The following is a 14,881-nucleotide window of genomic DNA, read 5'->3' as shown; positions in this document are numbered from 1 at the left end:
GACAAAGAGATTTAGATATTAAACATGACGCTCGTTTATACGAAGATAAGAGACTCAAACAATTAGAGTTTGAAAAAAAAATTAGTTTGATGAAGAAATTGAGTACCAGACTACCAGCAAAGCAGCGGCTGACAAAGATGGAGGCTAATTAAAGACTACTTCATTTCATCGGAAAGTGTTTGAAACGGTTTAATTTTTAGATATATATGGGGAAGATATCACATATGCCAATAATTTCAGTACCAAACCTATGAGCTTCACCAGCAAATTTTCATCAAAATTAAAAATTGTGAAAACAATCATGAATGTAATTGACCAATTAAGTACTTTACCGTGATTTGATCCATCCATTGATTTGATGTATTTTAATATCCTAATAATCATGGATTTTGGTGAAAGTCTTATACTTATATAGACATAAAATTTAAACAACTAAGAAGTTAAAATGAGATCAAAAGGTGGGTTTAATTATTGATCAAGTGGAAAGTCCTCAACTAGTTCTCAACTAGTCCTCAACTTAGTGGTCCTTCTTGAAAAAGCCCATGTGGATTCATCAGTTCATTATCTTATATGTTACACTATTATGTTTTTTTTTCCTTTATTTGTACTAAAGTAAATTAGATTTCATTGATTTTCAAAACCCTCCTAAATAAATTTGAAAAAATGACCAAATGATTAGGGCTCATTTACCCAAATGAGAAAATAGTTTAGAACATTGCCCTAGTCAACATAAGGAAATAATAATACATTTGCCCAAATCTTTTCATTTTTGTTACTATATTACCCTCACATATCAAACAATAATAGAAAGAGTAAGTTGATGAGTAAAAACACTAGGCCCGAACCTCGTCGGACTTCGGTTACATGTCGTCAACCTCCGGACATTGATCGTCCGTATCCGCCCATCGATCCTTGGTATCCAGCCATTAGTTGCTGGTCATTCGAGTATATATAATTAACCCCCAGTAATATTCAATAATAAATTTCATCAAAAAAAATATTCAATAATAAATTACTGAACCCCATCGATCCTTGGTATCCGGCCATTAGTTGCTGGTCATTGGAGTATATATTATTAACCCCCAGTAATATTCAATAATAAATTACTGAACAGAGAGAGCTCAAAGAGAGATGATTACTAGTTTACTACCCTTAATTGTTGGTGCAAACATTGAAATGCCCACAGAATTGGATTCCCTTTTTGAGGGTTTTTGTTCAGTCATTCCCCAAGAATTTTTTTATGGATCAACCGTTGACCTCCCAGAACAAGATGAATATTACTCATTTAATTTGACCAATGTCTAGGAGATCATAGATCCAAAATCAAACAGAAAGCCAGTTCAGATTCAACATTAGAACCCATTCTCAAAAAGAAAATTCAACATTAAAACCACTAGTAGTTCTGCATCTGATATTCATATAAAAATTCAGCGAAACCTACACATACAAGCAGAAGCACAATGCCACATGCAGTGTCTTCAAAAGATAAGAACGTCTAATCAATCATGTAAAACTTTTACTTGATGGCCTGTTCATTTGTTCTGCATCAGTCAGCATATATAAAAGAGAACGCAAGACTCAAGTACCCCTAAAGAATTGTTTTCAAAAGTTTACGTCTCCACTCTGAGTATTGCATTTTCATCTCATTCAGAATAAGTTCACGGTCTGACTAGTGTTCTCTGCCAATTTGAGACCTGAAATACCACACTTCAGAAGTAAAATCAGTTTTACGAGCAGTTGGTAACAAACTATTACAAGTGGAACATATATGATATATTTTCATATTAACTATTGCTTACATAAACAAACACATTAAAATTGACAGAATAGACTAAGAATGTGCTACATATCAATGCAATGACATTTCACAAGATGTAAGAAGAAATAGTGATTACTCAAAAAAGAAAAAAAAGAAATAGGTGATCATTCTCTGAAAAATATCACCACAGTAGCAGAATTATCAGACTGTGCAATCACAATTTTAGGCCCAAACACATGAATTTCAACTGGTACGGATAATAGCCTTGACATTGAACTACACAAGAACATAGGGAAGTTTTAGATTTATAAAACAGTTTAAATCGGCAAAATAGAAGGATAATGTAACGACCCCAAAATTTCGAGCTTAAAAACTCAAAATTCTAAAGTCGTTAAACACAAAATAATCTCAATAAAATCGAAATCATTTAAGTGCACAGCGGATCATCACTGAGTTATCAATACAACTCAGAAAACCAATTATTACAACCCAAATTTATAATTTACATTACGTAAGTTGGAATGTAATAATCCTCACAATCTCTCACAAAATAGTCACACAAAATCCTCTCACAGGCTGGAGGTAAATCACTTCAACTCCTCTGAGCGGTCCGTTAATTCCCGCTAATCTACACCTGCGGAGTCATCCACTACACCATCGAATTGGTGCACCGGGATTGTAAACACAAACCCGGTAAGCTTTACAGCTCGTATGAGTAAAATGAAAACATTTAACTCGCATATCAATATATACGAAAATCCACAAAACAAACAAATATAAATGCACTTATGAGTCAGTGGACGGCCCATCTGGTTGTCCCAAAGAAAAAGAAGCGCTCATGAGAAATTAAGTAACCCTTCTGGTTACCCAAATGCATTTATAATACGGGTACCAAGAACGCTGGTACACATCTGTTACCCCTCTCGTAATACACCGCTGATATTGGATAGCCACCCGCTACCCAACATCCAAAATAAACTGAGTACCCATGAGCAGATAACCACCCGTTACCTCACATGTAGTACTAAGGCAGACAGACTAGAGCTCTAACTGTATCGTAACCTTCGCCCGGCCAAAGGCTAGGTTCCGACTTGCCTCACACGTACAATAATCTCACATCATATTGTACCACACATCACGTTCGAAGACAAATCACAATATTTCACATTTTCCGTGATAAAATCATGTACAATAATCACTCATCATATTGTACGTTTTATAACTTTCACAATATCACCACAAGAAAAATCATAACAGTATATTATATAGCGAACTATATATATTCGTATTTATTTACCATTTATACTATATATACATAGTCCACTATATCCTATACATATCATATTTCATAAACACCCGAACATTTTGTACAATAATCTCTCACCATATTGTACCACTTAAATCACATACACATGCACAATTTTCCGTCACCGAAATGACTATTTTTAATGAATTAATAACAGTATGTAATTTAATGAACTATATATATATATGTACTTATTACCATTATACTGTGTATATGTAGTCCACTAAATTATATACATGTTGTAATTCATTTAATAAACACACTTCCAAAAATGTTGAATCACCACGAGGGTAGATTCGTAATTCAGTGAGATTTTACTTACCTCATTGACTTGAGCGTGAATCCCACAATTTCCGAAGATAATTTCCTTCCCTCGCTTATAGATCACCTTGAAAAGATAAGAAAGGAAGTTAGGATCGTTTCGTTAAACCTTTAAATGCCAAAACAGTAATAAACGGTTACTGTTCAGCAATTTTGGTTTATACGAAGTTACTGTTCACTATTCACTATTCACGGTTACTGTACAATACTCAATTTATACGTATTTCTGTACGTATAAGTACTATATACGTATTTCTGTACGTATAAATACTATATACGTATTTCTGTACGTATAAATATTATATACGTATTTCTGTACGTATAAATATTATATACGTATTTCTGTACGTATAAATAGTATATACGTATTTCTGTTTAAAGGTAAATACAATCTCAGTAAATAAAATTTACTACTTACCTTTTACAAATTACTTTTTACATTTACCGAAAGTAATTTATATTTACATTTACCGAAGGTAAAACTTAATTACATTTACCGTAGTAAATAAAAATTACATTTACATTTACCGTATACAGTAAATTACCAAAATACCCTTCTGTCAAAACTGTCCCACCGCCGCACGTGGCGGCGCGAGTGGCACACGCGCCACCTCCGGCGGGCCGCGCGTGGGGCCCACGCGCCACTTACTGTGGCAGCGCGTGTGATGCCACCGCCACCGCGATTCTCTCCTCCTCCTCCTCCTCTTCCTTCCCGCGGCCTCACACCGCCTCCTACTCTCTCCACGCACTCCCACGCGCCGCCTAGAGCGGCGGTAACCCCTCCCTTCAATCCACCTCCGATCTCCAACATCTCCGCTCCAAATCATCCAAAAATTCACACAAACAACACAACAATCAAGCTATACTAATCCCTCACCTCAATCAACGTTTGAACCGTCGGATTTGTCACCGATCGTTTCGATTTCTTGTGGAGGTGAGTCGTCGTGTCTCCCCCTTCGTTCGTAGTTGGCGCCGTGCCTTGGGGTTGATGGAGGTGCACCTGTGTTGCACCCTAGCTTCGTCAAAGGAAGGCTTGTTCGGCGGCGGTGTGTTGCAGAGAATGGAGAAGCTCGGCGTCGATCCACGACGATGAAGGGAGGCGCGTCTTGCTTCGGAGAGGACGCAGTCGAGCTCGTGGTGGTGTGGCGACCGGCGGTGAGAGGCACGGAGGTCGGAGCTGCCAGATCGTGGCGAAGGTTTTTGGGAGAGGAAGAGAAAGCTCGGGGAGGGAGAGAGAGTGTCGAGAGGGTGAGAGAGAAAGGGGGCGGCCGAATGAGGAGAGAGAGGGAGTTCCCAAATGTGGAAACCCTAATCCCATTAACACTCTATTTATATTAGTTTCCAAATCGGAAACTAACTTCCGACGTTAATAACTTTTACCTCCGACGTCCGATTCGAACGTGTCACATACTCGCGAACTCGTATCGACGAGCTCTACAACTTTCATGAAGGAAGTTTTCGCAACCGATCGACGGAATAAAAGTCGATATAAACATTACGGAATGTAACGTTTTTCAATTTAAACGTTCCGAGGACGTTTCCGTTTCTCGTTTACTAACGTCGCAACCAAATACGTTCATTCTAATTAAGAATCGAAATTTTATAGAATTCCAAATCAAACTAACATCGTTTAAATTTTAGGGTTATTACAATCTACCCCCCTTAAAGGAATTTCGTCCCGAAATTCAAACTCACTCAACAAACAACTGTGGATATCTAGTCATCATGTCTGACTCTAGCTCCCAAAATGCATCACCCTCATCATGGTGACCCCACAGCACCTTGACTAGCTCAACTTCTTTCCTCCTTTGTGGGTCTATCCAAATTTCCAGCCGGTTAAATAACAAAAGTAGCATTTTTCTTCACCTCCATGACGCTATGATCGATCACATGCAACTCATTTGGTACCGACTTTCTTAACATGGAAATGTGGATGGAGTTGTGAATGCCCAACATGTTAGTAGGCAAGGCTAGTCGATATGCTAGTTCTCCTACCTTCTCGAGACTTTCAAGAGCCCAAGAGATAGGTGATCGACACTGTCTACCATAAAGAGTCCCATAAGGTGCCATGCCGACGCTAGAATGGTAACGGTTGTTGTAAGCAACTCAATCGATCCTCAAATGATCTTCCCTGTTACCTATAATATCCAGCATATATGCTCTCAGCATGTCCTCCATTGCCTCAACTCTCTTCCAAACACCCAATCCGTCACGTGTTCTAACATTAACAGCCACATGTGAGTCACCAAAACATAATGGTGCTTCCGGTAGAGATGTCAACATACCCCCTTTGTCTAATTCACTACTCCCTTGCGGTTATCAGACAATTCTCGCGTCATGAGCTTGCCCACCCACTATGCATGCTCAAGACTCTCAATATCTAACACGAGTCAAAATAAATATTTAGCACATACTTACTACTTGCATCACACACATCGGCTTCCAAGGTAATCGTACTTATATCCACAACAGTACCGTTATGATTTCACCTCAACCATCACTAGAACCATGAATATACCATTCCTTCCGATCTACAAACAACCCCCGTTCACGATTATCTTTTATAATCATCAAAGGTTGTTGTGCATGTTACTCCTCCAGCACCTCCTTGTAATGGTAACTCGATAAGGGTCTTAACTCACTGAGTCCATGACCACAACTGAGACATACTTTACCCCCTGGTTCATACATGTTTCACACGCATGACATACGGTCCCACACAAATGCCCCAGTGCATCATCTAAAATATTGATTCCTCCCACCGTTGTAGTACTAATAAGTTTAGTAATTACTTAAACAGGACCCGATATTAGGTCCACCATCTCCTCAAAACTAACCCAAAATGATCGCTATACCACCACTCTAAACAGTTGTTTCTTTACTTTCATTAAGAACCCTCATGGCCAACGCATTCGGCCAAAATAACTTCTCTGCAAGCAGTAATATAATTGATTACTCTTTATCGTAAAATTTATCCCTTGTTAAACACTTCAGTCAACTTCGCCTTATCCAACAATAAAGAATCTGATGCATAGAGGGAAAAAAAAACTCTAAGTCTCCAACACTAACACCACTTGCACTTGAAAAGAAGATTTAGTCCTCAACCATTTTCTTACCAGTTAGAAGGTACTTGTCACGACCAATTCGTTAAAACACCACTAAGCTAAGGTCATCTCATACCTTACCTTCAATAGAGTTACTTCACCGCCATTGCGTCTCATTTGGACCAGTGGCATTGTGAAGTTCCAATCCCCAACACCAAAATAAATAAATCCTGAAAGACCAACGTTCTCATTTAAATGCTCATCTAGCAAATAATTAATTCATATTGCCACATTGAGATTTCTCCATCACCTTATATTTCTTGCTCAGCCAAGAACAATGTGTAACATCAATTGTCTATAGCCGAACCAAAACAAGTTTGGAATGTCACATCGACAAAATGTGAATCTCAATTCAATAATTGTATTACCACTTTATGGACGTATCATACGCCCTACCACTCTGTTAGCAATAGCGTTAGAGATGCTAGTCACGAAAATTTTCGTTAACCACCTCCAACCTATGGTCTACACATCTCTTACTTGAACGTAATATCTCAACCTTGTTAGGCTTCAACTTAGATTAGTTGCATAACTAAAATCTAGTCCTTAACATTTAAACACTGAACATCCCTCAATATCAATATAGGGTCAACGCTCTCTATCAAGACTCCTTGATAGTTCTCTGCCCTGATAGGAAACTATATACTCAAACATGTTAGCATTCCAGTATTTGGATCGCATGTCAAACTCAGGGAGTATTGTAGCCTCTCTAAGCTGATCGCACCAGTCATTAAGTCTTTGAATTCATTTGTCTCATTCATACGTCGTCTTCGTTATAGGGGCTATAACACAGTATCTCCTGAAACGTCTCACTTTACTCTGATATCACAACGATGTATGTGATAGCTACTTCAGATCCACATACTCAACATATGCCATGACTCAAACTCTCATGACATTATCCGCCTCGAGTCAAAGATACGAAACTCTGATTTCCTGGGTCTACGAATGAACCCACCATGTCAAAACAATCGATCACCGTGTACTGCGTACTCAACCAATCAATTCCTATGATCACATCATAGGTGTGATCCGGAATCACGATCAAATAAGCAGAGAACTCTCCACTTCCACTCACAATAGGACAAGTCTTTCATTGTCTCCAATTCGAGGAACACTCCAAATGCGAAGTGACACATAAAGAGTTTCTCATAGATGTAGGAGTCAATCCTACCATCTCCTCTACCGAACTATCACTAATAAGTGTCGATATCATCTTCTTCTCTTTCTCAGGGTACTCAATCATCTCAAAGTAGATTATGATGCCCTCGATCCAGTGGTCCACTACCATATGATCCAGGCCTCTATGAAATAAGACGTTGACAGACGATTAAAGTCATTGATCAACTTAACACACGACTATCGTCGTCTCTAACGACAGTAGCACGGTCAACCTGTTCTGCCCGTGGAGCAGCCTCCTCGTAAAGGTTCTCCACATTGCGGACTCGGCCTGCAACCCTACCTCGGCCGCGACCTATCGTCCGTCCTCGGCCCTGTTCACGGCCCTTTTTCCAAATTCATCACCATTCAACAATTAACACTCAGTCATACATGTGAAGTCTCGGATTCGAAAAAATAGATCCAACTAATATCAATCATGAAATCTCAGAAGAAGGTGAATCATCGGAGTATCGTCACAATACTCTCTACAGGACCAAACCATAAGGTATTGCTCCTAACACTCTCGCGTACCCGGCGACATATCAATACCGAGGAGCATGTGATGGGTGCCCGCCTGCAGTCGGATCATCGCTCCCGGATGATATTGATAATCACCAAATACGCACTTAGGCTCTGATACCAACTGTCACGACCCAGACCGCTCTGCCGTAACACGATATTGTCCGCTTTGGGCATAGCCCTCACGGTTTTGTTTTTGGGAGCTCAGAAGCACCTTCCCAGCGGGTCACCCATCCTGGGATTGCCCTGGGCCAAGCATGCTTAACTTCGGAGTTCTCCTCTCCTCCGAAGCCATTGAGCCCCCAAAAGGCCTCGCATTAGATAGAGGTGGGCATGTACATATAAGACGCATCACCCCCTCTCCGTTGGCCGATGTGGGATATTACAGATAATCAGAGAAGGTGGTATATGGCAAAGAGGAAAGTGAGACTGGCATTCTGAGAAATTTTACAGACTACACAAATATCAGATTAAGTATGACTTTTGGATCGATTTTGCATGTCAACACATGAAAACAGCAAGGAATGCAACATAAATTGGTAGCACTGTAGGTTCAAGAACTACAAACATTTCCCATTCTATTTATTTACGAATTTCAGTATAAAAATAAATGGCTCTAGAAGGGTATGCATTACATTATTATCAGAAAAGAAACATTTTTATTTTCATAAAGGTCTGGCAGGTAAGATGATAAAGGTAGTTATACCAGATTACTGTCATATGAGAAAATCCCGGTGTTCTCTATCATTTTTATTTTCGCTTGTGGTTGTGAGTTATTTCGATTTCCATTCTACAGTTCATTCTTCCGCATTCCCCAACATTATAATGAAATACATATTCAGATTCTACAGATAGTGTATTTTCAGGTACCTTTTGCAGCAGATGTAGCCAATTTTATGGTTGACGAGGCCAATGCATCCATAGGGTCAATGCATTTAATAAGAAGAGAATCATCCTGGGGAAGAAGATCCCGCATTTCATCAGAGGCCAGAATTACAGAGTTCACAGCCCTCACCAGAAGAACCTGGAGTGCAATCCTCAAAAGATTCTGCGACCCCTCTATATCTTTTCTGTTCAAAGCTTCAATAGCAGGGATGACAGTGTGTTCCATGGTCGCTTTATCTGGCAACACAACCTCAAATCCCTGCAATAGTGATCCAAATGAGTACAAGTTTCTGGTCACAAAACAAATGCATGATTGCTACATTACTGCACTTCAAAGCTAATACTCGTCAGTTATAAATTATGAGTATGATTGCTATTCTAATGCGCTAAGGAATTCATAATTAGCAGGCAGGAAAGTTATGCATTGTATGAAGTTACCACCAAGTAAAGTATAATGAAGCAGGGCATGTTATTCTATAGTCTAGTAAAATATCCTCCAAAGAAATTATCTACCCCAAACGGTAGGACTCAGTAATTTATGTAAGTATGCACTATAGAAAGTTCTATTCAATGCAACCAAACACGTCTATGCACTGTATCTATTTCAATCAAAAGTATCATAGAATTATAGAAATGTCAGAAACCTGAACCATTCTTGTCGTCAACCAGAAGAATGCAAAAGTGAACACAATCAAATGCTATTGAGGATTTAAGGAACTCATCATATTGTGATATTACACAGAGAAGTTGGGTATCCAGTGCCCTTAAATGACCTTCATAGTTTCTTCGGCATCAGATTAATCAACACCACATAACCTGAAACAAAAACTTCAAAACACGATTACCTCGCTTTTTAGTTTCTCCTGATAGAATCCTGCTGTCAAAATCCGCAATGGACTCCCAGCTTCAAGTGGCTTCAACTTCGCTTCCTTGAGCTCTTTCACAACACACTCGCCCATATGGAGGAAAGGAACAGAACAACCATCAGAGATTTCATTATGCCAAGAATGTGAAATATGACAAGGCATTACTATGCAACAAGCTCCAGAATTTTCAAGATAAATCCTCTTATTCCTCAGATTCTCCACAACTGAAGTAGGATTCAGTTTAGTTCGTTCACTTTTATAGTCAACCAAAGGAAAGGAGCTTCTCTCTATCAATGACAACTCTTTATTTAACACAGGATCACAGCACATAACAAAAGGAGGGCAACTTTCTTTATTCTTACTCCAGTGAACTAGTTTTTTCAAAAAGTATACAGCAGAATCAACAGACACCCCTCCAAGTATCCCAACTGTATTTGGTATACCCCTACAAGCAGTAATCAAACCAGAATTCGTTTCATACTTCAGAAACTTCCCACCTTCAGTGTGTAAGAGAAATGGGGATAGAGCAGCTAAACACTGATTCGACCTTGTCTTGTAGACGGTGCTATGTGTATTTATAAACCCTAATCTGTGGAAAGGATAGTTCAAAGTGTGAAAAGAAGTTGTCATACTCCCATCAAACCAACACCAAACCACACCTACATGCTTACAGCTCTGCAAAAATTATTGAACTTTGCAACCAGCATGCAAGAAATACAGATTCTTTAAACAACCAAACATGTTGAATGAAAATTCTGCAGAGGGTCCTGTGCAGAAACCCAGCTTCATCAATAAACAAGGAGAACAAAAGTACAATCCTATAACTGAAGATTAGTCCCAGATCCAAGGACTCTCCCTGAATAGTCTTACACAAATCCCCAAACCTGAAACCTGTATCATTCTTTCTAAGATAGCTGCAATGGAAAAAAAAAAAACATGTAGCACATATGAAAATCAATATCAGACAGCTGGAGACAAAGACGCAAGTGAGTGATTGCTTAGAAGTCGATTTGAGAATTCTAAATCACTTAATTATCTTTGTGTAATGCCCTACAAGGCTACAAGGAAGACATATAATTCATCAATGGACCATTAGGCATTAGCCAAGGAAGTGAGACGAATTATTACTACATGTAATGTTCTAAATAGTGCTAAATTTGACACTACATGTTGTCATGTTCCAGCAGACCAACTAGACAATACCTAGCACTTGAAAAGGAATCCAAATTAACCTGTTCATTATTTTCACCTTGGTTCCTTTCTGAGACCTAGCACTATTTACCTTACTAATTGCTCCAGCATGTTATAAGCCTAAACCCTAAACTGTCACCATCCTGTCACTATCCTGTCATATACCTGTAGGAGGCATACTACTCTTACTCTATTTAGTTTCTATCTTGTTGAAGAATCACACCAACTGATGATAGCATCAAAATTCAAATAAAGTTAACCGGCGAGTAAATGACATACATATACCACTGCAAACTTGTTCCAGATCGAGTTACAGTTGATGCCGTGTGCATGTGATTGTGTATTTTTGAACCCTCCCTCCATGCGAGTTTATCCACAAAACCATGTACATACAATGATGCAAAACAGCATCATTTGGTCCACAGTTTCATTACAGGTATGGTGCAACTGCAAAATGATCGAGGCCCCCATGTACTCACCAATTAACATTCTTGTGTCAGTGAGAACTGGAAAGGACTTACTGAAATTACAGCAGCATTGAGGAAAAAAAAAGTTAATTTTGGATTTTTTTTGGCTTTGAAATTGTCCGAATAAGAACCAGTTGGTGGTTTGCATCAAATAACCAGTTGGTGGAAAACAACCAACACCAACATTCCAACAAGAAAGATTTTTTCCATATGACGTAAACTGTAATATGTACATAGTGATATATACAAAACAAAGAAACACTTGAAAGCCAGTGAGTTCTGATTTCCTACATAGAACTCTTGGGCTCCTTCACCCCAGGGTAACCCATTTTAGAAGACTATGATTAGGAAAATCCAGACGATATATCATTTATGTCCCTTTCCAATAACAAATTAGTCAGAGTTCAGAAAGCAAACAGAAACTCAGAAGCTGCAATTATAGACATGTAATGCAACATGAATAGGAAAAGAGAAAGCACAATGACTAAGTTACGCAAAAATATTAGTAAAACTCAGTATATTAAGCCAATAGCTTTAGAAAGCTTCTATTCTAAATGCTGTTAGTTTCAATGACAATACTGGTTGCTAGAAACAGAAGAGTAAATCTCTCTCTCTCTCTCTCTCTCTCTCTCTTTCTCTCTCTCTCTGTTTAGCTAGAGTAAAGAAAGATGAAACCTTTTACATCAAAATCGGTTTTCTTTCCTTAAACACTATTAGTCAGAAGAGTTTGAAAAAAAAAAACTGATGATTTCTGAAGACGCCATGTACTCATGAACGTTTCTCTTTTACAATCTGAAGACCTCTGCAACTTCGAATTATTCTCCTTACATCCTTAGCTATAGACAAGAAGGCAGAACAGATGGCAATAGACATTGCCGGGTGGATGTATACAAGATTTGGACTAGCTGATTTCCTCAACATAATTTCCTTTACAAGGCCCCATAGGATAAGAAGCACTCCATAGAAGCTCACTCTCCATGGTTTTATAAGTCCCCAGAATGCTCCAGCCACTGACAAGTAGCTTCCAACGAGAACCTGGTGCAAGCCAGAATGAGAACAAGTTCTACAGGCTTAAAAAAATGTTCATGCACTTTATCTCTCTCTCCCTCACTTGTTTTTTCCTTTTCATTCAGCTTGCTCCATGCACTCACTTTGATCATGCTCAATTCATAATATATCTCCATTTTTTTTTTCTTTTGAGTGTGTTAGGAGGATCAAAGATATCAAAGAGGTGAGGAACAGAGGATGAAGGATATGTAGAATGGAGAAACAATTTATAATACTTCAGAATTCAGAAATTATTACCAGAGGAGCTAAATTTTTGTTCCCAGTTGATTACAGTTTTCAGCAAGTCTTTTGATAGTAGGAACATCAAACTCAAATCTATTATGGGATAAACAAACAATTAAATACACAAACTCAAACTCTACACGACTTGAGGAACCTCTCAGCTCGGCAGACTTGTGTGATTTTGTGAGGGTCGAAGGGCTAATGGGATAGCCCATATGTTAGCTCAAGAGGCTAAACTAGGTAGCTTTATTATTTATTTCTTTTTTCTCATTTCTCCAAGTATGGAGGATATCTTAATCTCTGATTATAACATTTAGTCAATAAATTTGTCATTATTTCCCCTAAAAAAATACACAAACACAACAGCTGGCGATGACAGGCAGATGAATTACATCTCAATTCTGATACCATGTTAAGTTTAGCATATCAAACTTAAGGCCACTTAACAACAATTAGCAACACTCAAGATTTTATACGATGGTGTCCAAGGTTTAGAATGCTCAATGAGAAAGTTATGTACTAATACGGAGATACGATAAATTTTTCAGGAACATCACATCCGGTTGAGAGAAATGCTATAAACATACTAACCTCCAGGCGCTGCAGATCAGCAATTGCATCAGCCGCCGTTACAGCAGAGGGGTCATGTAACTTCAAGTTACTAAAGCTTGGAATTGCTTCATTTTTCACCAATGCCTTTGCAACAGCACCAGGGTAGACCAGAGCCTTTATTGCAACAGTAGGAATCAAATCACATGCCAGTAGCTGAGGGGCTGTGACTGCCACTGGTGATGTACATGTTCCAGATATACAGGGGACACTGAAAATAAAGAGAATACATATGCTTACACAGATAAAGAAATATAGTAAATGCCCAACATAGTTTCAGGAAATGAAATTGGCAAATCTTTATCTATTACATTAAGCTTGGTTCTTTATCTAAGGTGGAAAAAAATCTGGCAATAAGTAAAGATACCACAACCACCAAAATAGACCACTGAAATTGGGTACCAACTACCAACTTATTATGTGTGCTCAGTGCTCACACTTTCAACCCCCATTTAATTTTAGCAAGCTGAACACCATTTACCAAATAAGCACATGAAAGTGTGGTAGTATATTACTTCTTTGAAATAGCCACATGGTACTGTCCCCACTTGGGTACTAAACAACTGGAGCTAGTTTAGTTTTTCTTCAATAATCAATCTCTCAGTAGCTGCCAATTTTTTACAATCAAGCAGAATTCACAAATGTAAACAAACAATTTGGCCAAAACATCATAGCAAACAAACCCACATCTGGTTCTACTTAGCATACTGAGCATACATTTCAGATATATCAGTTCAGTTTCATCAACATGTAAAATGTAGACCCATTTTGAAGACCTAAAAAATGGGATTTGGGAAGGGAATGTAGGCGCATGATGGGTTGGGTTGGTTTATTGAATCAAAATGTATATAGAATTGGTGCATAATGATGAGACTGAAGAGAAAAGAAAGACAAAAAGGGTGGGATTTTACCTGAAGAGAGGAATCTGAATGATGATGACAGTGAAATAGATAGAGGAAGCAATGAAGGATATGGTGGTTGCCCATTTCCTTGAAGAAGCCATGGCAAATGGGGTAGCACAACTGAAACCTTTTCTTTCTTTCTTTCTTTCTTGTAAAACTAGCACCAGTGACTACTGCCCCCAATCATACGAGGGGGAGGTCATTTTTCTTTTCTTTTCTTTTCACTTAACTCGCGCACCTTAATTTTACCTCTTCAATAATGGAGGGATTTTCCCCTAAATGACCAATTTCTTCTCTTTTTTTATCGGAACTGAAATTTTTTATAACCTGAGGGTAACCCTCAGAGTGACCATACAAAGGATATAAGTATTTGTGGTTCATTGACAAATATGAAGTCTGGGATGATGAGCGCTTCCTATAAATATCGAGGTTGTGCTGTCCCGTTACAGTTTAAATAATGGACACATGAATAACTCTGACATTTTTTTTTCTTTTTTTTGG

The 14,881-nt window shown here is 38.5% G+C and overlaps 2 protein-coding genes across 4 annotated transcripts in view; both read right to left on the bottom strand.

The window, feature by feature from the left end:
* Positions 1 to 1,571: 1,571 nt before the first annotated feature.
* On the bottom strand, positions 1,572 to 14,485 carry LOC126791430 (uncharacterized). 3 transcript variants are annotated; one of them, XM_050517887.1, is made up of 4 exons: positions 14,390 to 14,485; positions 13,461 to 13,689; positions 9,041 to 9,314; positions 1,572 to 1,707 (listed from the first exon to the last, which is right to left on the bottom strand). In XM_050517887.1, the coding sequence occupies exons 1-4, from the start codon at positions 14,479 to 14,481 to the stop codon at positions 1,670 to 1,672; spliced, it is 633 nt and encodes a 210-aa protein (XP_050373844.1). In that variant the 5' UTR covers positions 14,482 to 14,485; the 3' UTR covers positions 1,572 to 1,669. The 3 variants fall into 3 exon arrangements, with proteins under 3 accessions (XP_050373844.1, XP_050373843.1, XP_050373845.1); XM_050517886.1 differs by lacking the exons at positions 13,461 to 13,689; positions 14,390 to 14,485 and adding an exon at positions 9,901 to 10,832; XM_050517888.1 differs by lacking the exons at positions 1,572 to 1,707; positions 9,041 to 9,314 and adding an exon at positions 12,166 to 12,614.
* The window catches only part of LOC126791427 (biotin synthase, mitochondrial), a 36,683-nt gene continuing 23,398 nt past the window's right edge, over positions 1,597 to 14,881 (bottom strand). The window contains exon 7 of the mRNA XM_050517880.1: positions 1,597 to 1,694. The gene's annotated coding sequence lies outside the window, so the exon portion shown is untranslated. The remainder of the gene's footprint in view (positions 1,695 to 14,881) is intronic.

The sequence above is a fragment of the Argentina anserina genome, chromosome 4 (assembly GCF_933775445.1).
Source record: "Argentina anserina chromosome 4, drPotAnse1.1, whole genome shotgun sequence".
In the NCBI taxonomy this organism is placed as follows: domain Eukaryota; kingdom Viridiplantae; phylum Streptophyta; class Magnoliopsida; order Rosales; family Rosaceae; genus Argentina; species Argentina anserina.
This window is presented reverse-complemented; position numbering and strand designations above follow the sequence as displayed.

Excerpts from the sequence above, each read along its gene's own strand:
- LOC126791430 (XM_050517886.1), bottom strand. The coding sequence starts at position 10,551 with ATGACAACTTCTTTTCACACTTTGAACTATCCTTTCCACAGATTAGGG. Across the intron at positions 9,315-9,900 it reads AGGAGAAACTAAAAAGCGAG|GGATTTGAGGTTGTGTTGCC; the intron begins GTAATCGTGTTT and ends TCACTATTGCAG. Across the intron at positions 1,708-9,040 it reads GGCTACATCTGCTGCAAAAG|TGTGGTATTTCAGGTCTCAA; the intron begins GTACCTGAAAAT and ends TTACTTCTGAAG.